General features: G+C 44.9%; 1 protein-coding gene across 7 annotated transcripts in view; it reads left to right on the top strand.

Moving 5' to 3' along the window:
- TIAM2 (TIAM Rac1 associated GEF 2) overlaps nucleotides 1-22,836 on the top strand; it is a 237,974-nt gene that overhangs the window by 116,478 nt on the left and 98,660 nt on the right. For all 7 annotated transcript variants that reach the window (XM_043888332.1, XM_043888330.1, XM_043888336.1 and 4 more), the window contains 5 exons: nucleotides 4,155-4,265; nucleotides 5,619-6,764; nucleotides 12,984-13,419; nucleotides 16,560-16,732; nucleotides 17,724-17,948. In XM_043888332.1, the coding sequence (XP_043744267.1) occupies nucleotides 5,625-6,764; nucleotides 12,984-13,419; nucleotides 16,560-16,732; nucleotides 17,724-17,948 (1,974 nt within the window). In that variant the 5' untranslated portion in view covers nucleotides 4,155-4,265; nucleotides 5,619-5,624. The remainder of the gene's footprint in view (nucleotides 1-4,154; nucleotides 4,266-5,618; nucleotides 6,765-12,983; nucleotides 13,420-16,559; nucleotides 16,733-17,723; nucleotides 17,949-22,836) is intronic.

A 22,836-nucleotide genomic window follows, 5' to 3' on the forward strand; every position in this document is an offset into this window, starting at 1 on the left:
CCCCTTAACTGCCTCGCCCAGCCATAAATCTGACTTTTGTGCAGAGTCCCCACGCCTCTGTTCTGCTTGCTACATCAGTCAGCCCCCAGCCCTCCTCACAGCACCATCTGGTCCGCTGGGGTCGCCCTTGACTTCCCTGTGGTCGCTCCATCTGGGCAGTCGGAGGCAAAGCAGGGGTGGATGAGTTTCGTTTCCTTTGCTCTAAACTCTATACCGTGTAAAAGTGGAGACGCTGGTATTTCTGATACATCAAGTTCAAGACCAAGCTCAAGGCAAATGAAGAAAAGGTAAATCTTGAATTTCCTCCTAAAAGATGATTTACTGTGAGATTCAGTAGGTCACAGTGGTTGCTGGGATTCTGATGGACATAGTTGTGAAATTCCTCCACATTGCTAGGCGTTTCTGGGGTGGTAATGGATTGCAATTCTAAAAAAGTTAGTTTAAATTAGGAGTTTGGGGTTCATATATATGCACTATTATATATAAAATAGATAATCAACAAGGTACTGAATAGCAGAGGGAATTATACTCAATATTTTGTAATAACCTATAAGGGAAAAGAATCTGAAAAAGAATATGTGTGTATCATGTATATATATATATGCATGTATGTATTCATGTATATATACATGAATTGTATATATATGAATCATATGTGAATCATGTATATGTATATATGAATCACATGTACTTTGATATACACCTGAAACTCACGTAACATTGTAAATCAATTACACGTCAATTAAAAAGGAAAGAAATGAAAAAAAGTTCCATTCTTATTTGTGATTTTAGCTTAAAAAGCTACATAGCACATTCATAAGGTTGGGGATTGGAAGGGAATGCAGGCAACAAAATACAAGGGCTTTTTTTTTCAGGTTCAGGAGATTGTGATCAATTTTTTAAAATCCCAATATTTTATGATAATTATAAAAAAATAATTGTAGAAATAAATGTACACACAGCATAGGATATTTGTGTAGCATATGCAGCCTTAGCACTATTTCATTTATTCCTAAGTAACTTCACTTATATTTTCTCTTGCTCAGCTGTGGGCCTTGTGGTATGTTAGTATACATGATATGTATTTCTGCAGGTTATGTACGTAGTGTGCATGTTTTTATCTACAGGGGCCTTTTAACTATTTCTTTTCCTTTTAAAAAAATTTCACAGGAAATCTGTCATTTTGATATTGTCAGCCTGCTTCCTATCAATTAAAAAATTTTTTTAACTTGAATACCATAAAATGCTTGTAGTAAAGGATTTCAGAGACTCAGGGTTGCAGAAAATCTGACCTATTTATTCTCTTGCCTTCAGACAAAAGTCCCAGCTGAAACTTAACAGATAAATATCTGTTCAATTTGCCAAACTCCTCAGGGACAGTTCTAAAGTTTTCCTCAGAGATTACCATTCCCTGTCAATAAATTCCTTGTAAATATTAGATAAATTCTTCTAGGCACAGTTGAGGGCTGTTTTCTTTCTGCAGGAGTGATTGGCCGGGGATGTTGAACAGCTGGTCAGCACCACCCACATGTCACAATGCACGTCATATCTGCCTTGGGGCTTTTCTCTGGGCAGGACTGTGTTCATTCTTGAGACATGGCCTCATGGGTTTATACATCAGTCTTTCAGCCAGTTCCTGTTAGGATGATTCCTGCTCATAATCTTTGCCCAAATCAGCCTTCTAACATGTGAAGCTGCTTTCATTCAACAGGTATTGATTAAATGCTTCTGTGAGCTCAAGATGCAGACTTTAGCAGATCAAGCCTTGGAGAGGACAGGGTCTGGGGCTGTGTGTTTTGAAATAGGACATGAAATTTTAAGCTAAGCTATGTAACTTTAGAAGGAGTCAGACAAGGTGAGGTTACAGTCTGCCGCAGGGGCATAAGCTTCCACCCCCAAGCCGTTCTGCACCATTGAACCCTTCCTTCCCAAGCCCCACCATCTCTGTGCATCGTTGAGGGGCCGACACAGCGGGCCCCTCTCCCGGTGGTGGCTCTGTGCCCATGGGTTGGGGGGCTTGAGTGGTGCTGTGTGTGCGTGTCTTTGGGCACGCGGCCCTCTGATCAGAAGGGCCTGACAAAGAGTAGCTGGGAGACCTTCACCTATGGGTCATCACCAGACCTTGGTTTTGAGGAAAGTAAGCAAGCACAAAGGCTCACGTCTCATCAGCTTGTTGTGGGAATGGCAGCTGGGAGCTTCTCTGGCCACTTTTAGCTTCTACTAAAATGTACTGAGAAAAGATGACTCAGGCATTGAAATTTCAAAAGGTAGGGTTCTGGTGTTCCAGCTTCCAAGTCACATGTGTCATGGGTAACTCACTCATGGGTAACTCACTCACTCAGTGGCTCTTCCGCCTTTTAGATGTTCAGGAGAGTTGCCCATGGAAAGAGGTAATCGGTAATGGGCTAGGTACCACTTCAGAACTCATTGGTTAGAGATGCTGGCTTCAGTCTTTATAGACTCACACGAGTGGTTAGATTTCCTGCTGATGCCTAAGTGGGAAATTTTTTTGACTTTTTTTTTTTAATTTAAATTGTGTGTGTGTGTATCATCCTAGATAGACTTGTGTCTTTGGCTTTATTGGGGATACTTAATGTCTTGTACCAGTGCTTTGTGAATTTTAAAAGTCACCATCAAACTGTCCAAAGAGGCTATACAAATAGCTAACAAGCCGTGAAAAGACGTTCAACATCACTAATCATCAGGGAACTTCAAATCAAAACCACAGTAAGATATCATCTCATACTATAGGATGGCCACATTAAAGAAAAAAAGGAGAAGAAACCACAAGTGTTCATGAGGATGTAGAAAAAAATTGGAACTTAAACACTTTTGATAGGAATATAAAATGGTGTGGCTGCTATGGGAGAAAGTATGGTGGCTCCTCAAAAAAAAGAAAAATAGTAGAATCATATGATCAAGCAATTCCAGTTCTGAGTATACGCCCAAAAGAATTGAAAGCAGGGTCTCAAAGAGATATATGTATACCTGTGTTCATAGCAGCATTATTCACAATAGCCAAGAGGTGGAAAGCAGTTTCTAAGTGTCTATTTACAGATAAATGGATAAACAGAATGTGAATAATGGAATATTATGCAGCCTTAAAAAGGGAGGAAATTTTGGCACATGCTACAGTAACACAGAGGAGCCTTGAAGACATTATGCTAAATGAAAAAAACCAGTGACAAATGGCAAATCCTGTATGATTCCACTTGTATGGTGTACCTAGAGAAGTCAAATTCGTAGAGACAGAAAAGAGAATGGTTGTTACCAGCGGCTGGGGAGATGGAGGAGAGAGTGAAGTAAGGAGTTTAATGCAAGAGGTTTAGTTTTGCAAGATGAAAAGAGTTTGGGAGATGAATTGCTAACAATGTGAACGTACTTCACACTACTGTCTGACCACTTAAAAATGGTTCAGATGGTAAATGTTATGTTCATTGTACTGCAATTACAAATATAGTTTTGTTTTGTTTTGTTTTTTTAAGAGGAAAAAGGTCACTATTGAGCCCTCACTGCTTTGCTCTCTCTGTCTGCAGAGAAAATAAAGGCTTTGTGTCCCGGCCGTGAACACAGCCAGATGGCAGCACCCACATGTTCCCCTCAAAGGTGGGCTTCCTGCCTCTGGCCTCTTGCAGCGAGACCCACGCATGTGCTGGAGAAAACCTTTTTCATCTCATCTCTGGGGTCAGCATCTCTGACACACGTTATTTTAGCCAAGGGCTATTTCTCTGTGATTCTACATTTTGGATCAGCTGGGGAACAGTGACCTGTTGTTGCCGTGTCGGGACGCTGCTCCTGTGATCTTGCCAGGGCGGCGGGTCTGGGAGTTGTTTTCCAAGCGGTGGTGATAGACGAGCTGTGACTCAGGGCCGCACGTTCACCTGCTCTCCCCCGAAACAAAGGCATGCGTTTGCCTGCGGACAGAGTGAAAGGCCTTTCGCAAGGTCGGTGGGGGCAGTCCTGGCTTGCTTCTCATCTTCCAGACAACCCTGATGAATCACGCAGCTCACAGACATGCCGTTTATTATTATTTTCACAGCGATTCTGGACACCCATTGTTTCTCCATGTAATTGGCGTTAAGACTTCCTTTTGACTTTTGGGGGGACCGGGTGTAAAATGCTTGACAGGGTTTTCTCCTGTTTCTGTTTTTCAGGATCATTTCATGGATCCACTGCCCGGACTTACTAACCACGCTGCCTTGCTCCCCGGACCCTGTCAAGTCAACTGACCATTAATCTCCCTCAGCGCACAAACCAGACTGCAGGTGAGTCCAGCCCGTGGGAACTGTGGTGCCTGGCCAGTGCCATGGCTGTATTCGTAAAGGTTTAATTATTTGTTCCCATTATTTGTGTTTTAAACTGAGTTTGATCATTGCCTCCAAAGAAATGTCAGCCCTTTTGACTTTTGTGGCTGTACATTCTTACATAGGAAAGAATGGAAATTAAGAACCAACTTCATATATTGGAAGTAGGTAACCCACTCCAGTATTCTTGCCTGGAGAATCCCATGGACAAGAGGAGGCTTGCGGGCTACAGTCCATGGGGTCGCAAGAGTCGGACACAACTGAGTGACTAAACCTAACCTCATATATTAGAAACGTAACTGGAAGCATCATTTCTGACTTGCTTCAAACAGTGATGCATTGGTTAGAATAAAAACAAAACAAAACAAAACAAAACTGAGGGGGTGGGGTGGTTTGGATCTTCCCCTGGAATTTGGCTTAACTAACAGACTCTTTAAACAAATTGGAGTTTTAAAGGAAATTGAAAGACTCTAAGTTTGGGTTTATTTTTTTGGATGCTCACATTCTTTTTTTTTTTAATTAAAAAAATTCAAAAATTTCTTTCTAGGATGCTCACATTCTAACAAGTCAGCTTCAGACTTTTCTCTTTTATCAGGTTCTAAAGTGAGGACCCTTCAAGTCTTTAGAAAAGCACACAAGATTAGTTTCATTAATGATGTTTTTCTGTCCCAAAGGAGAGCTTTTATTTTCCTCCCCCCTTTTTTCATCTCAGCCTAGTTTCTGAGAACTTTTAGTCTTTATACTTTTAGGTATGCTATTCTGTGTGATATATGAAAGCTCCAACATAGTGCGGTACCCGGAGTCATATTACTACAATCGTGGTTGGTTTTCAGCAGTAACCACTTACATTGGGGTGCAATATGAGCTCTTCCAGTCGTTTATGTATAAAGGAAAGGTGTCTCTGTGGTCACTGAAAAATCAGTGTGTATTGCAGTGACAGAGTAAAGGGATTTTCTCATTTTGCTCTTTAGAATCATTGATTCAAAACCTCCCAACACCCAGTCTATAGGAGGTCTCTGTCTTAAGCTGATCGCTATGCCTGTTCAGTTTCTGAATTAACATCAGACAACAGATAATGTGCTTAAACTCACTAGCACAGGAGCGTGCAGTATTGTCTACCTGACTGATGACCTGCAATGCAGAAGGAGAACCAGTTCCGTGAGTCATGCTTGTCCCTACGTCTCCGAGTTGTGTCTGGCCCAGAAAGAGGTTGCTTGGTTCCTCTGCCACCTGAACATAGCTTGCAGAAAGTTCTGTCCTGGTGGAATGTAGTTTAGGTTGTGATTCTTACCGACACTGCTGTTCTTTATTCAGGTGACGATGGGAAACTCCGAGAGTCAGTATACCCTACAAGGACCTAAAAATCAGAGCAATACTATTACTGGTGCCAAACAAAAACCTTGCTCCCTGAAAATCCGTGGCCTTCATGCCAAGGATGACAAGTCATTGCACGGATGGGGTCATGGAAGCAGCGGATCGGGGTACAAGTCCAGGTCGTTGGCCCGAAGCTGCCTTTCTCACTTTAAGAGCAATCAGCCTTACGCATCCCGACCAGGGGGCCCCACGTGCAAAGCCTCCAAAGGCGGTGCCCACGCCAAGCATAGGACAGGTGCCGCAGGGTCAGATTTCCAGGGCACCGAGGCCGCTTTCTCGCCCGAGAACGGCTTCCACTACGTCGGACGCCCGCCCGAGGAGAACCACTCGGCCTCGAGGGACTGCCGCAACGGGCACCTTCTCAACTGCTACGGCGGGAACGAGAGCATCGCGTCCACCCCGCCGGGCGAGGACCGCAAGAGCCCCCGGGTGCTCATCAAGACCCTGGGCAAGCTGGACGGGTGCCTGCGGGTGGAGTTCCACAACGGCGCCGCGCCCCCGGGGGCCTCCCCATCGGGCGGCCCGGTGCAGCTGCTACGCTACTCGGCGGGGTCCCCGCCCAGCCCGCGCGCCTCCCCGGCCGCTGCGGCGCGCCCCCGCTCCAGCAAAGGCAGCTCTCTCAGCTCCGAGTCCTCCTGGTACGACTCGCCCTGGGGCCCGGCCGGCGAGGTCAGCGAGGCCGAGGGCTCCTTCGCGGCGCCCGACACGCCCGAGCCCGGCCTCCACGCTGGCTTCCCGACCAGGGATGCTCCAAAGCCTTTCAGCCAAAGCGCCTCCCTCTCGTCCCTCCGGGACCCCTACCCCAACGCCTCCCTGGGGAGCCTGGCCCCCGCGGCCCTGCGACTTTCCGATGACTACATGGGCACCCGCGCCAGCCTCAGCGCCCGCGTCTCCTTCGCCTCTGACATGGACGTGCCGGCCCGCGTGGAGCGCGGGGAGCCCGGGCAGTTCGCGTCCTTCACCCTCCCTTGCCGCAAGTCCAGGGCCCTGGCCGAGGAGCCCTCCAAGAAGGACACCCTGAAAGCCAGGATGCGTCGCATCAGCGACTGGACGGGAAGCCTCTCCAGAAAGAAAAGGAGACTCCAGGTGAGTCTGGCTGGGGCGCCGGGAGAGATGCTCTTCAGTTGGTTTTCTATCTGCAGAACGGGAAGGCTAGCAGAAGGTACTGCAGAGAGCGTCCTGAGCGTGGTTAGCCTAAGACTCGGCACGTCTTGTTTTCAGGGGTGTATGTGTGTGTCAGACGTGCATTTTCACTCTGAACCCTCCACTCCAGTCATTCCCATTTTGTCCAGTCTTGCACCTCCTGTATTCTGGGGTGAAATCCACAGGCCTCATCCAAGACCTAGCCAAACTGTTCTTAGAAGGAACACTGTTGGGGAGACTCCCCAGTGAATTGGCTATCTGAGTGCTCAGCTAAATCTCATTCTCAAAGCCTAGACAGAAAGGAAGAGAGAGACATTGTTGTCGTTTTGGGATTGAGTAGCCTTCCTGAGCTCGATGTTACTTTGGGGAAATTAAAATTCTTATTGTTCATTTGTTACATTGGGGAAAAAATGTGTATAACGTCAGCACCTTCTCATGGGGACAACTACAGTGTTGATAAACATCTTGACCTGAGCAAATGAATCGCAAAAATATGTTGATAAAATAATCATGATGGTGGCAGTAATACTTTTAATGTGCATATAAAGTTTGAATGGGGGAAACAAAATGACTTAGATGCCAGCAAGGAAAGTAATAGTTTGCCTTCTTTGGTAATGAGAGGCAATTGCTAGGTTTTTTAATTTTTTTTTTTTTTGCTTTTAATTATTTATAGAATGGAGAAAGTATATTTTACATATATATTTTTTAACTCACCATAAGTCATATTGTTGAAGGAAATTTAAGTGACTTTAGGAATTTGTCTCTAGTAGAATTGCATTTTGGCCATCCTAGATAAATACACAATTATAAAATTTTACAGAGTTTTAGAAGTAGAAAACTATACTGCTTCCCTGAGCAGATTGTTTCAGATCTATAAATTTTACCATTAGTTACTTCCTTCTTAGTTACAAGGCCCAATCCCCTGTCCCAATATTGTACTTTGTACCTTTCTTCCTCCTCTCAGGAGGAGACTAAGAATAGATGATCAGTGTCCTGTTACAAAACTCTTCATATCCCTGAATGCAGTAATTTGCTTCCTCCTGACTCATTACTTGTTCAGGTCAAACCATTAAGTAGTAAAGATTTCTTTGGCCTTTCTCTCAGCTGTCAAGTACACTTGACAACTGACAGCAATCAGACATAAGGGGAAAGATAGCTCCTACTTTCTGGGGACCTGAGTCCCACGCAGACAACTTTCTCATCTTCTTGATGCAAGTGTTGTGTTGTCGACTTGTGTTCAGCGCTCATCTCCCGGGACCCCGATCCTGTTCCTCCACATCTCTTATTTGCATGGAGCATGGTTCTCTTCTGTGTATGTGGCCTGGCTTATACCTGGTTGGTTCCCCTTCAGTTCGAAAGCAGACCCTTTGCCACTGTGGACTGACCACATTCCATCCTACGCAGACCCTTGCTGCCCAGCCACCCCTGGGAAGTGAACCTCCTTCAAGTCTGTATCATCCAAGACTTAACTGGATGATTGGTAAGCCCATGGAGTTAAGAACAGAATGGTTACAAAGTCAAAGAATCTGAATCTGAAAGGACTTTCCCTCATTTGGGCTTCCCAGGTGGCACTAGTGGTTAAGAATCCGCCTGCCAATGCAGAAGATGCAGGTTCGATCCCTGCGTCAGGAAGATCCCCTGGAGGAGGCATGGCAACCCATTCCAGTCTCCTTGCCTGGAGAATCCCATGGACAGAGGAGCCTGGTGGGCTACAGCCCACAGGGTTGCAAAAGAATCGATTTAGCATGCACACGCACCCTCTTATTTTAAAATTAAGAAACTAATGTTACAGGAGTTTGATGATTTATGGCTAGTTAGTGGAGAAGCTGAGGCCAATGCTGTTTCTGCTAAAGCTCAAATATGCGTCTTTTCCACTTGACTGCATGGCCAAGGTACTCTTGATAACCAGTAGTAATTTTGCTGGGGTTATTGAACATTAAGATAACAAATTATCTTGGATTTTTAAAAAATGGCCTGTGAAGGCAGCTTTTTGCGTTTTGCTTGTGTCAAATTTTGATAATTTATAAAGGTGAACAAAATGTACTCTTTTGGTAGGTATGCCGCTTCCATTGGCCTTGCCTTTGTTTTTCTTCTTCCTCTTTTTTTATTTTCTGGTTGGTTTTTGTTTTTGGCCACACTGTGTAGCTTGTGGGATCTTAGTTCCCTGACCAGGGATTGAACCTGGGCCACTGGGGAATTCCTGCCTTTGTTTTCCTTTTACAATTAAAGGTGAAGACAAAGGTTGGGTCCTTAAAAATACAGTCAGTGCATAGGAGCAACAAAGTTTGTGACAATGTACCGTAGTTAGGTACCAAATGTTTCTTCTCTTACACAGACTTCTGTATGTCAGTACAGCTAAGACTCAGAAAGTCTTCCCATGATGGGTAGACATATTTGACTTATAAAAAAAAAAGTGACGTGAAAAGAGCGATCCTTTCTTTAGAGGGGTTTCAACCACTCTGGGGAGTTACAGCCTGAAAGCAAATTCATCAATGAAGATACTTACGTAGCCAAAAAAGGATATTGAAGTATAGAGGGTGGGGGGATGGGTGTGCAGGAGGAGAGTGTGTGTTTGAAGCTGGTGAACTATTTGTAGTGATGCAGATGTTCTGAGACAGGTCCTTGGTAAACTTTCCATCCTGTGAGTCAGGTGGGCCAGGTTACACCGAGGCAACAAACAGCCCTTAGTTCTCTGAGGTTGAGCACAAATCAGTCGATGTCTTTCTCAAGCTGCGACTCTGGTCTGCATTGTTCCCCTCTGGGCCCCCAAGTCCATGGAGCAGTTTCCCTCTGGGACACCCCAAGCCTCCGGGCCAGAGAGGGAAGAAACCTAGTGATGGGTTTTGAAGCGCCCACTCAGAAGCCCCGCCTTTCACATCTGTTTTCATTTATTGGTCAAAGCGGGTCACGTGACCATGCCTGACTCCAAGGGAGGGGGGTTGGGAGCAGGGAATGGTCTTGCCAGGTACCCTAGGGGTGAGCCCTGACCACTGCTGCAGAGTTTCTTAAAGAGGAGAGTCAGGACACAGTGACCCCGGCTTTCTGACCCTTTTCATTTTAGACTCTCACTGCCCCTTGAGGGCCCCACAGTCCCAGGGAATTTCTGCAGAGGACCAGTGGCCATTACTGTGAAAAGAAAGACAGTGGCATGTGAAGAATGACACGGTGAATTTGGTGCTTTTTCTGATAAAGTGAGGAATGGTGATGAGAGTTTTCTTTCAGCTCCCAAGGAATTTAGTGACATCTCTTGAGTTCCTCTTCACTCTGCTGTAATGCGACAGTGTCATCAAGTTGTGTTACCTGTCATTTATGATTATCTGATGCAGATAAGAATGAAAACTAGACTTCTTTATGTACGTGACTAACATAGCACCTTAGTTCACACACATAGCACAGTGGTCAGGAAATCCAGCTGAGACTATTCATGGACCTACCTTTCTCCCATATTCCTTCCTATTAACCTGAAAATGAGTCACTAGCTATTAGGATTCTAGATAGAAAGCTTTACACATTTGTTACAGACCAGGAAAATTCATACCTGTGTGTATGAATCAGTTATAAATGCTAAAATATGTGATCTTTTCTCCATTTTTCAAGGAGGAAAATTTGTCTTTTGCTCTGGATGAACATTTAAAAGTTAGCACTATGACTTGAGTCTACCTCTTATGAGAACCAATGTCAGGAGGGCTGACAAGTTACACTTCAGTTTGACACTTGATGCTTTTCTCTGGCAGGTCTCTGCTGGGTTTGAAACACCCCATCACAACTCCTGCTGGCTATCAGAAGCAATCCCAGTGTCCTGGGGCTGAGTCAGAGAGTCCTATTCATAGCTGAAATAATGTCAATATGAGCTAAATGAGACATATTCCTTCATCTCCGAGGAACATTTGAAGAGCAACACAGTGACAATTGAGGGGAAAAAAAAAAAAACCACCCTTAAACTATTTTGACAGTTTCCTGTCCAAGTGACTCACCATAGCTGGCTTATTTGCTCTGTTCTTGCATAAGCATCAGGGTATAAATAAATCTGACTCTGGGATATCATATAAACACAGTGGAAGATAATATTTTCATTAGTAATAGCTATGTTTGGGGTTCAGTTGTTTGTAGCCCTTGGGTATTTAGAAGCACTTGTCTAATTGATGATTTTCCTACAAAAGATAGCAGGTAATTGCCACTTGATTTCCGGACGAAATTCCTGGAAAAAAAAAAAAAAAACCCTTCCACACAGGGGAATATTCACCACAAGATCTTTAGTCAATGGTCCTTGACCCCATTTTCCCTCCTCTTTATTTTAATGGAGAAGGAAATCTAATTGAAAATTCACCAGCTCCTGAGTTAGAGTGTGTTAAGAGTCTCTGCAGAGTTACCTTAACCTAAGCTGTAAATTTGAAATGTCAGAGTCTTTTAAGTCATAAATCAAGCTTACTTTCTTTATTTTTTAAAATGTTTGTTTGTTTGTTTGCTTTTGGCTGCATCGGGTCTTAGTTGCTGCACTCAGGATCTTGGTTACATGCGGGATCTTTCGTGGTGGGCTCCTCTTCAGCTGAGGCAGGTGAAATCTCTAGTTGGGGCTCTTGGGCTTAGTTGCCTCTTGACATGTGGGCTTTCCAGGTGATGCTAGTGGTAAAGAACCCTCCTGCCAATGCAGGACACATAAGAAAAGCAGATTTGATCCCTGGGTCAGGAAGATCCCCTGGAGGAGGGCACGACAACCCACTCCAGTATTCTTGCCTGGGGCATCTCATGGACAGAGGAGCCTGGCGGACTATGGTCCATGGGGTCACAAAGAGTCGGACAGGACTGAGGTAACTTAGCATGCACATGTGGGATCTTACTTCCCCGGCCAGGGATTGAACCTGCATCCCTTGCATTGGAAGGCAGATTCTTAACCACTGGACCATCAGGGAAGTCCTCCTAAGCTCACTCTCTGCTGAGAAATTTACTTACTGCTATTGACCAATGAATGGCCTCTATGCAAGTTATTCTTATTAAATGACTAGACCTCTAGTCTAGGTGTTCGAGGAAACCTTCGTGTTTTCAGCTGTCTCCACGGCCAGTTCAATATTCAGTGTGTGTTGTCTTAAGAGGGGCAGTGGTTATTAGATAAACCTAATTTTATTTAGAAATGCTTATGCCTGATTTTGTGTCAGAATAAATATTAAAGAATCTTGCTTTGGTATTCTCAGTGCTTGGAATAAAATGAGTGCTCAAATAAAACAATGGGAATGAATAAATAGTATATTCTTTTCATGAAAAAATTCCCAAATTAAGTAAAATATATTAGTTATGAAATAACTACAGTTAAATAGCTATGGTTCTTAACAAGAACCCTTTGTGGATAAGGAGCCCAGGTGCATGGTTTTTACTATCCAAAGAGGGAAAATATTAATACGATGCTAACGATCTTCACGTCTAGACCTGAGCAGGGGTTCAGAAGCTGAAACTGTTCACTGTGGGGAGTGGAAGAAATGTTCATATATAACAACACCCCCCTTGACCCTGAAACTAGTGCTTCTCCTGTTTAGCTTAAAAATGATCCAGAAGGAAAACAAGACTGCAAGAACATGAATTCTTTCCTGGAAGATCCTGATTCACAGTTAGCCAAGAAATTAGCCAGAAATCTTCACTAGTATGTTATGAATATACTAACTCATTTTTTGGTGCCAAGTGTAGGTTAGATTTAGGATGTGTGCATGCTAAGTTGCTTCAGTTGTGACCAACTCTTTGCCACCCTATGGACTGTAGCCCACCAGGCTCCTCTGTCTAAGGGATTCTCCAGCTGAGAATACTGGAGTCGGTTGCCATTTCCTTCTCCAGGGGATCTACCCAACCCAGGGATCAAACCTGTGTCTCTTACGTCTCCTAGCAGGCGGGTTCCTTACCACTAGTGCCACCTGGGAAGCCCTAGATTTAGGATGCTCAGGGATGGTTGGTTTACATTTTTTAAGCATTGACTCCTCTGCCTATACACTGGTTCAGGCCGTACTGTCTCTGATTCTTTCTGGTTTGCAGACTTGCTGCATTAAAAAAAAAAAAAAAAAGATTCTTGCTTGCAGCATTTCTATTAGCAAGCCACACTATTACATGCACACCGTGTTGGGAAAGAGGTGCTTTGGCTATACATAACCTCTGATGGGTGGTCATCTGTGTTGCTCACAGGAGCCGAGGTCCAAGGAGGGCAGTGACTACTTTGACAGCCGTTCGGATGGGCTGAACGTGGACACGCCGGGGCCCTCCCAGGGGTCTGCGTCCCTGTGGGCAGGGGGCTCCGCTCAGATCCTGTCCCACAGAAGCGAATCCGCTCATGCGATCGGCAGCGACCCCCTCCAGCAGAACATTTACGAGAATTTCATGCGAGAGCTGGAGATGAGCAGGACCAACACGGAGAACCTCGAGACGTCCACGGAGATGGCCGAGTCCAGCAGCGAGTCGCTCAGCTCTTTGGAGCAACTGGACCTGCTCTTTGAGAAGGAACAAGGGGTGGTGCGCAAAGCTGGGTGGCTCTTCTTCAAACCCCTCGTCACCCTGCAGAAGGAAAGGAAGCTGGAACTGGTGGCCCGGAGGAAATGGAAGCAGTACTGGGTGACACTCAAAGGTACGTGGTCTTCACCACCCAGGGGGCCCCAGGAGTTCTTTCCCCGGCTCTCCTCTTTCCTAGGAAATGTCAGCGAGTCCAGGCTGGACTGGAGTTCATGTGCAAGCATCTGATCCAGAACCTTCCAGCCTGCTTTCCTAAAATACCTTCTCAAACCTGTATAATATGTTCACTTAACAGTCGTATGCATCCTTCATTCTATTGACAAATGATTGAATGTAACAACTATTGCTTATTATTTTATAGGGGTTTCTGTACCAATTCTTTAATACTTGTCCTGCTTTTGGGGGATGGGAGGGGAGCCCGGGATAAGTAACCAGGTGTAGTTGAGTTATTTGGAACATCGAGCATGGATTGTGCACATGTTCAGAAGCCCAGAGAGGCAGCCCTCCCCAGCTTGTACTGTGAAGCATTTCATCCGCGTCATTTGGTTTGTGTCACACCACGTTTATGAGCTAAGAGCGTCTCATTGTCATCACAAACACATGCTTTGTTGTTGTTGTTGTTTTTGATGCAGAGGAAATAGGAGAAAGCCTTTGCTTTGTGAGGATGATAAAAGTTTTTCACAAGCCTTACCATTTAAAAATTATAATTGCCTCTCTCATTGTGGACGGATAGATTATTTGAAGCGATCTGAGGCTCTGAGTCAGCATCGCATTGATTTATACAGATGTGAACGCCGAGCACCCCCACAGCCTCGGGCATTTCTGCATAGCTGTCCTGAGACTCCTTGTCAGAGGAACCTGGTGTGGTTCCTCAATAGCAGCTGCCACCCTTCCTTGTCACGGGAGCAGGCAGAAACGGGGGTCACACTGCACAGAGTGCAGGTGAAAGGCCCGGAGCTAGCCGCAGTGCTCCCCATATTTAGAAATTGTGAGCTCTGGGGGAGCTGGCATCAATTCATTACCCAGCACCCTCTGGGAAAGGGACACGGAGAAGCCATCTCATCTCTAGGTAACACCTTCCCCCAGCAAACTGGAGGTTTTATGCAAGCCGAGACCCGGCATCCCTCATGGATGCAGCCCTCTTTTCCAGTTCTCGATTGGATCCTCGTGATACCTTGTGGCGGCTGCGGAAGGCAAAGGGCTACCCGCTGGGGGAGGCGGGGTCTTCTGCTGGATGATGGAAGAGATTTGGAAAACTGGAATAATGGATTGGATCCAGCAAGATAACTTTTTTAAGGGATAAATTGATGCTTTTAAGGTTTAATGATCAAAGAACCACCCAAGTGCAGGAGAGGGAGGTGTGGCTCTAGAGCCTGTCAGACACTTTTCTTCAACATGAAGTTTGTTTACTAAAATGGATGCTTTGGGATGCTGAAAGCAGGATGCTTTCCCTGCCTGCCTTGTGGCTTTGGAAACCCCCAGCGCACACCCCATGGTGTTAGGGGTGGTGGTGGTCTGTGTCCACGTGTCCACATCCTGCTTGGAGAAGCCCAGCCATCGGTGACCCCGAGGGGAGGTAGAGCTGTGCTGTAAGGAAGATGGCAACGATTTAGCAGCATTTAACCTGGAGGACTGAGAACTGGGGTGACCGTGAGTATAGCAGTCTTCGGGAAGAGATACTGAGTTTATTCTGGTTTATCAGACGTTGGGACAGGACTAATTAGGTAGAAGACAAGCTGATGGTGAATTAGTGTAAAAAATACACGAAGGGAAAAATAAAATAAAAACCTAGTGCTTTCCTGAGTTTGCGCTCCCGGAGTTGTTTGTAGTGGTGGGATGTTGGAGGTCCCTGGGGGAAGTGCAGGCAGGTGTCACCTAAGGTTGAAAGAGGACGCCTCTAGAACACTGTCTCCCATCCTGGCAGCTGTCCGGGGAGCCTCTGCTGCTGGCTTCAGGGGCACGGATGGTGCTGACTTGTCTCTGACCATTGTAAGATCCACGGTCCTGCCTGGGCCCTTGCTGGTTAAGCATTTGAAGCCCCGTGGATAAAGGATGCTCTCTAGGTGACAGTGTTATAAAGCACACATCCCTTTGTTTCCTTTGCAGTCCAGGAAAGGCTTGGGATGAAGATTTTTTTTTCTCCCCCAGCTTAACCTATCCCATGTGGTTTTCTATGCCTCTTTCTTCTAGGAATTCAATATGTTGAGTTCAGCTTTCTTGGCTTAGAATCCAAGCTGTAATATTTGGGCTTAACTGTTTGGTTTAATTGTAGTTAAAAGCATATATGTATATATATACACACACACACATATATATATACACACACACACACACACACGCACATACATTTCAGCAGAGTTTTAAAATTATCCTTGAAGTATCTATGTAAATAAAGTCGAAGCAGTGCTTTTTAGGAGCAGCTATCAGCCAACCATCTGGTTGCCCACCTACATTGAATGTATAGGTATGCTAAGGGCACACATGTTTTTTAGGGTTTGGAGGATGTAATAAAATTTTAACAAGGGTGATTCTGTTTCCCAGCAGTCTTTTCCAATGAGTGGATTTACGCGTGGTTCACAGGGGACTTCCCGGGCAGAATGTTGGCAGGGGGGATAAACTGTCCCTCAGAACGCACAATAGGTGGGGTGCTAGGGCTGGCAGCATCTTGGTATCTGCCCAAAATGACTTTTACTTCCTCTCGATAGAATGACTCAAGCCCCGACCACTGGGAGATCAGTGTTAAGGGAACCATTGGAAAGAATTTGGACTGGCGGGGAGCCGGCACCTCTACCCTGGTCCTCAGGTCCCCGGGTCATGGGATGTTGTATGTGCAGCGGTAGCATCAGTCAGACTTTTCCGGATGGAAAGTTGGGAGGGTTATTTCTAAGGACATCAGTGGCTAGAACAAGAGACTGGCTCAGACCTGCCGCAGCAGCTCAGGCCATAAACCTCATGCCCCTTCCCCTTGTTCTGGGAGGCTCTTGCAGCCTCTGCATTTGGATGCGTGTTGATTGTGGGAGGAGAGATTGCTCAGTGCTCCGCTCAGAGATCAGAGAGTACCATGCCTCCGGGATGCCGTTTCTGGGGGCAGAGCTGGGGTCGTGCACTTTTTTTTTCTCCTGATTTCTATGCGGTGCTGGGTTCCATTGTAAACTTGTGTGACCATGTTTGCTTATCTCCCTTCTTCTCGTTCCTTTCCTACGTGGGTCCTCGGGACCTGTGACCGGGGCAGTACTGTGCTTTTCTCTCTCTCAGGATGCACGCTGCTCTTTTATGAGACCTACGGGAAGAATTCCATGGATCAGAGCAGCGCCCCGCGGTGTGCCCTGTTGGCAGAAGACAGCATCGTGCAGTCTGTCCCGGAACATCCCAAGAAGGAAAATGTCTTCTGCCTCAGCAACTCCTTCGGGGATGTCTACCTGTTCCAGGTACTGCTGACCTTTCCAAACGGAGGGTGGAGGCGAGATCTTATGTCCTGTTTGGACGAGAAGGATCGGAATTAAGAGGCATGACTTAGCAATGAAATAGAGTAAAAGCCGTTAGACTTTGGATTAAAGTTTAAGCAAGAGGACTGGCCTCTGCTGACTGCCAAGCACCATGGGGCTATCACCGTTCAGTCGTTCACCCAGCAGGCATTTCTTGGGTGTCTGTGTGCCAGTGTGTGTGCCAAGTTGATTCAGTCGTGTCCGACTCTTAGCAACCCCATGGGGTGTATCCCGCCAGGCTCCTCTGTCCATGGGATTCTCCAGGCGAGAATACTGGAGTGGGTTGCCATGCCCTCCTCCAGGGGATCTTCCTGACCTAGGGATCAAACCCGTGTCTCTTACATCTCCTTCATTTGCAGGCAGGTTCTTTACCACTAATGCCATCTGAGAAGCCCTGTATTTCCAGTATTCCACTCAAATTCTCGATATTTACAGACAACTATTTTAATATTATTGCGCCCTCCCTGAAATGTTCTTTTATTTTTCATTTTTCATAATTGAGTCCACACCATGGACATAATTTCATATCCAGGTTTCAAAATGTAGCATTTTGCTCCTAATATTTCCTCATCTTATTAAAATTATGAAGGTAGCCTGCTTTTTTAGAGAGCGACGAGATGTACACTGCGTGAATATACCCTGTTTTTAAATTATTTTTGTTACTCTCCTGCTGCTGGCGAACAGCTTGATTCTAGTTTGTCTTCCCGTCCTATCTGGGGCCATGTGACATCCTTGATGCTCTCACAGGCCCTCTGGAATCATGGAAGCCTGCAGATCTGTATTGAATGTGTTTTTTAAACTTAAACAGTTTTTATGAAGTGGAGTTATTTGGGGATTTTACACATCCAAGCCCAGGCTGCCACTTTGGAGAAACACTTGTGTAGAGAAACAATTCCAAATCGCTTCCCTCTCCCCCCGCCCCCTCTGTGTTTAGGCCACCAGCCAGACTGACCTGGAGAACTGGGTCACCGCCATCCACTCGGCCTGCGCATCCCTCTTCGCCAAGAAACACGGCAAAGAGGACACAGTCCGGCTGCTGAAGAACCAGACCAGAAACCTCCTCCAGAAGATAGACATGGACAGCAAGATGAAGAAGATGGCAGAGTTGCAGCTGTCCGTGGTGAGCGACCCAAAGAACAGGAAGGCCATAGAGAACCAGGTACAGGTCATCTACCGTGTCTCCTCCCGTTACTCACCTTCCTCGTGGCAAACTCAGTTCCGGGAGCTGGTTCTTATGCCTCTGGTGGAAATAGCTTCTGTGGTCTCTCGGTTCAAGTACTTAAATGGCTGCACTTCTGTCATATGGGAAATATGATCTGCTTTGGTGGCTGTATACGTACAGTGGAACGTTTTATGGCCAAATCTTGTTTCCTAATATTGAGTAGCTCCTGCTTGCCTAGCTGATCCTCTCACATATTGTCACTTTTGGAACAAAATTTGTATAATAAAACTACTGGAAGATTAGGCAGGTATGATTCTGATATAGAGGATGGCTTCGAAAGCAGTGGTTTGGTTGTTGGTTTGGTTTGGTGGTTGTTCAGTTGCTTTGTCGTGTCTGATTCTTTGCGACCTCACGACCTGCAACATGTAGGCTTTCTTGTCCTTCACTATCTCCCGGAGTTTGCGCAAACTCATGTTCATTGAATGTGTTGGTGATGCCATCCAACTATCTCATCCTCTGTCACCCCCTTCTCTTCCTGCCCTCAATCTTTCCCAGCATCAGGGTCTTTTCCAAGGAGTTGGCTGTTTGCGTCAGATGGCCAAAGTCAGCATCAGTCCTTCCAATGAGTATTCAATGTTGGTTTCCTTTAGGATTGACTGGTTTGATGTCCTTGCTGTCCAAGGGACTCTCAAGGGTCTTCTCCAGCACCACAGTTCGAAAGCATTGGTTCTTTGGTGCTCAGCCTTCAGTGGTTTGGTGTAACACAGCTATTCCTGTATCTGCGGGTTTGGGGGAAAAACACTATTTTTTTGGCTTGTTTTTTTCCAACAGATGAGGTGCTAAAGAAAATGCTTTCTTTGGCCTGTTTCCACATTCATCTAGTAATTAAGCAGCTACTTTCTATGCGGCTTGCATTTTACAGGAAGGGAAGCAGCTTAGTGTCGTCTTTTCTTTGCTCAGACAACCAGAACACTTAGACGAGTGTCAGTGAAATTTCTAGCACCCCTCTCTTCACTCAGGTTCCCTGGGAAACAGACTGAGAGAGAGATTTGCATGTGAGGAGTTTTATTAGAGATGCTCTCAGGAGTGAGGGAGTGAAGGAGCAGGATTAAGGAGAGACTCTGGTTCTGAATTATGCTGAGCTGTTCCACAGGGGGCTCAGCAGCTGGGATGGCCATTCAGAGTTGCTTGCTCCTAGTGAGGCATGCCGTGTCAACTGGTCAAGGTAGCTGCCTTCAGAGGGGGTGGATTCCCAAAGAGAAACCCATTTGTGAGCCATGAGCGGCTAAGGGGAAGAATGCCTTTGTCTTCAAAGGGGAATCGGGTGGTGCACAACAGTATCCACTACAGTCCCTTCAAAATCAGTGTCCGATGATTTTGGACCTTGAAGAGGGATAGGGTGAAGATGGTTGGCATGTGCCTGAATCTTTCATCCTTTTCACTTTGTAAATTATTATAGAGAGCCTAGGTTTTTAAAAAAAAATTCCATGGCAACACAACAGTTTATATTCCCCATAGAAATAATTTTGTCTGCAGCATTTGATTTAAATCACAAATTAAACGATACATTACCAGTCTTCTATTTTGTGTTTGAATATTTAACCTTGCTTAGAATTTTTTTCTGTCTGCATATACATGAACTTTGGAGAAGGGAATGGCAATCCCTTCCAGTATTCTTGCCTGGAGAATTCCATGGACAGAGGAGCCTGGTGGGCTACGGTCCATGGGTTTGCAAAAGAGTTGGACACGACTGAGCAACTAACACATATATGAACTTAGAATGTGTGGAAAGAAATTTCTGGCTGTAAGTAAGAAACTGATGAAAGGCTTGCATTCAAATGATATATTTCTGACACTCTAAGAGTTTGGAATCTATCAATTGGCGATAGTAAAATAACGAAATGATTCCCATCTCCTGCCCCCTCATCAAGTGTTTCTAAATGATGACTCAGTTGAATGGATTTTCTGGTGATATCTGGATCTGGCTTGCGTTGTCTTTCTCCCGATTCAATTCTTCCCTCTCGCTATTTGTCCATCTTTAGGTATTGACATACCTAATAGATGCCTATAGCTTCAACAAATAAAAATAATTTAAAAATACAAGTCCCATTTCTAAGAAATGTATCATTTAGTTAGAGAACAGGCCTTATAAGCATGAAACTAATGAATATTCTAGAATGATGTAAATCAGTACCAGTGGACATAGTCATCAGATGCTTTGAGGGATCAGGGGTTGAGCTTGTGCTGTGATTTTGAGGAGGTGGAGGAAACTTCCTGGAAGAATAGGGCCTTAAAAAATTGGCACGAGGTGTGTAAGTATGAAAGCTAAACCTGGTTGGGAAGAGTGTGTGGCACGTGGTAGGAGAATTTGGTAGTATAGTTGACCCTTGAGTAACACAAGGATTATGGGCTCTGACCCTCTGGCAGTCGAAAATCCACATATAACTTATAGTTGGCCCTTTGTATTAAACTAACCACAGTCATATAATACTGTAGTATTTACTTAAAATCTGTGTATAAGTGGACCCATGCAGTTCAAATCCTTATTGTTCAGGGGTCACATGTAGGAGTAACAGAGTGGTGGCTTGGGTCTCCTGAGCTGAGATGTGGGCTAGGAAGGGATGAAGAGCTGGAGGTTTGGTGGGACAGGTACTGGTGTAGCTTTTTCAGGGTCTGTGAGATAACACTGGGTTGTAAGGTTTATTATAGCCTCTAGAACCAAGGGAGGAACATGCGTTTTTAAATTGGGATGAAAGCATGATGAATGCATCCTCTTTGGAAGATGAATCTGGCAGTGGCTTGGATAGAGGTCAGAATGACCTTGGTCTGGATGTGCAGCTATGAAGGTCTGGACCAGAGTAACATGACAGAAGCTTAACAATTTGTATAGAAGATATTTCTCCAAGTGCATCATTTTCTATAATTTTATAGAATATTAGTTTCCTATGCACCTGAATTGAAATGTTCCTCAAACAGAAGATTTATTTATACTGTGGCATATGGGATCTTAGTTCCCTGATCAGGGATTGAACCTGTGCCCCCTGCAGTGGAAAGTCTTAACCACTGGACAGCCAAGGAAGTTCCAAAATATGCTCTTTATTTAAAGAGTGACAGCTAGCAAGCTACAATCTAGAACATATTGATAGTTTACCAAGGAACTGAAAAGGAAGTTGAAGCTGCCAAGAAGAATGATGGGAGTGGAAGGTTTTGGGGGTTTTGACAAGGCCGCAGCTGCTGGGGATAGACACATCTCTGCCCTCGGCCTCCTCCTTCCCAGAGCCTGGCCTGGCTCATGTCTGGGAAGAGGTTTGATCCTGGGGCAGGCCCTGACCTCTCAGCTTTCTGTCTGGGGCAGGCAGGGATGTGATGCTGGGTCACAGTTCACACGACAAACGAAAAAGCCTGAGGAGGAGGAGAAAGGTTTTCTTCACGTTTTCTCCATACTGTGTCTCCCCTGTGGTCCTGAATTTCAGGATCCAAAAGCCATGATAGTCTGTCTGTCATCAGAGTCGCAGCTCATGGATTCAAGTGCCCCAGTTAGAATCTCATACTGATTGTAGTGGGAGAAGGTATGGTTCCAACTGGCTCGCTAACATTTAAAGCCATACTTTAGTCTCCTGGACGCCCAACTTAGTTTTCAGGTCCTTGTGTGTTGTCAAATGTTTAGGTCCAGGGAGAAAAAAGGGAAATTGGGCAACGTTGAGCTGGTCCTGGCTTTTTTTTTTTTTTTTTTTGGCCTCTTTTTTTCTTTCTGTTTATGGCCACAAGAAGTCCAAGCAAACATTTTTTAAAAATTTAAATTCTCATTACTTTAAAAAATTCTTGTAATTTAAATTTTCATTAATTTTTTTCATTGTTGGTAAATGCTTAATTTCTGATGTCAAAATTGGTGCTGTTTTTTCTTGGGAGAGGGGAATTACTTTCATATGCCCCCCCTACACAAATCCAAGGTTCTCTGGTGGTTGGATGGCCTGGAGAGCTCTTTTAAAGAGTTAGGGTAATTATTACTTGTGACCCATATGCATTCTTTGGCAGAATCATTGCATGAGTATTTAAAGCACCGTGCTAATACTATTGATTTTTCATTTCAGTTTTCCCTTTTCCCACCCACCCCACCTTGCTCTCACCATTTTCCCTTGATCCCCTCCCCCGCACACAATCACCTTCTCATATTATGCTGCTGAATTTCTGGTAAGAAACAACTGGGTTGATCTCTAGACATTCCACCTGAAAATATTCTCCTTACCAAACCCGCAGTTTTTAAGGTTGTAATTTATTCGTGCTTTCCCAGAGGGCTTTGCGGCAGGTAATGTGAGCCACATTCACTGTGCCCACTCTTCTTAACTCACTTGTCAGATGGTTGGAAAGAAAGCTATTTTTCTCTATACTTGCAGGGGGAGGCAGGCACATGCTTAGGATTACTTTTATGAGATGGTTTTGGACTAGAGAATGTTCTATGACATATAAAGGCAAAGGTATTTACAAATCAAATCAATAAGAACATGATCTCCTAAATATCCCAGAAGTATATAGTTTTCTCTAAAGTGCCTTTTAAAAACTTCTTTAAAAGAGCAGTGCTTTATCCAATTACCATTGAAAACTCTCCACCTCACTCTATTTTATTTTACGTACAGGGAAATAATTTATTTACGCAGCACTTTTCCCTAGAGATCCCAAGAACTCCAGATAAAGTCAGCTTGTTGCCTAATGAGAGCTGAACTGAGAGTGTACATTACAAGTCTCTGGAACAGGTTTTCTTTAAAGAGCTTTGGTTGGAGGAGCTCATTGTCAATTCCCTTTTCAGATAAAGTCGCTATTGCAAAAATAACAGCCGAATTTCAAGCTGTCATATAGGGACATGCTTGACTTAGAAGAGACCATCATG

Source organism: Cervus elaphus, chromosome 26 (assembly GCF_910594005.1).
Source record: "Cervus elaphus chromosome 26, mCerEla1.1, whole genome shotgun sequence".
Classification (NCBI taxonomy): Eukaryota; Metazoa; Chordata; class Mammalia; order Artiodactyla; family Cervidae; genus Cervus; species Cervus elaphus.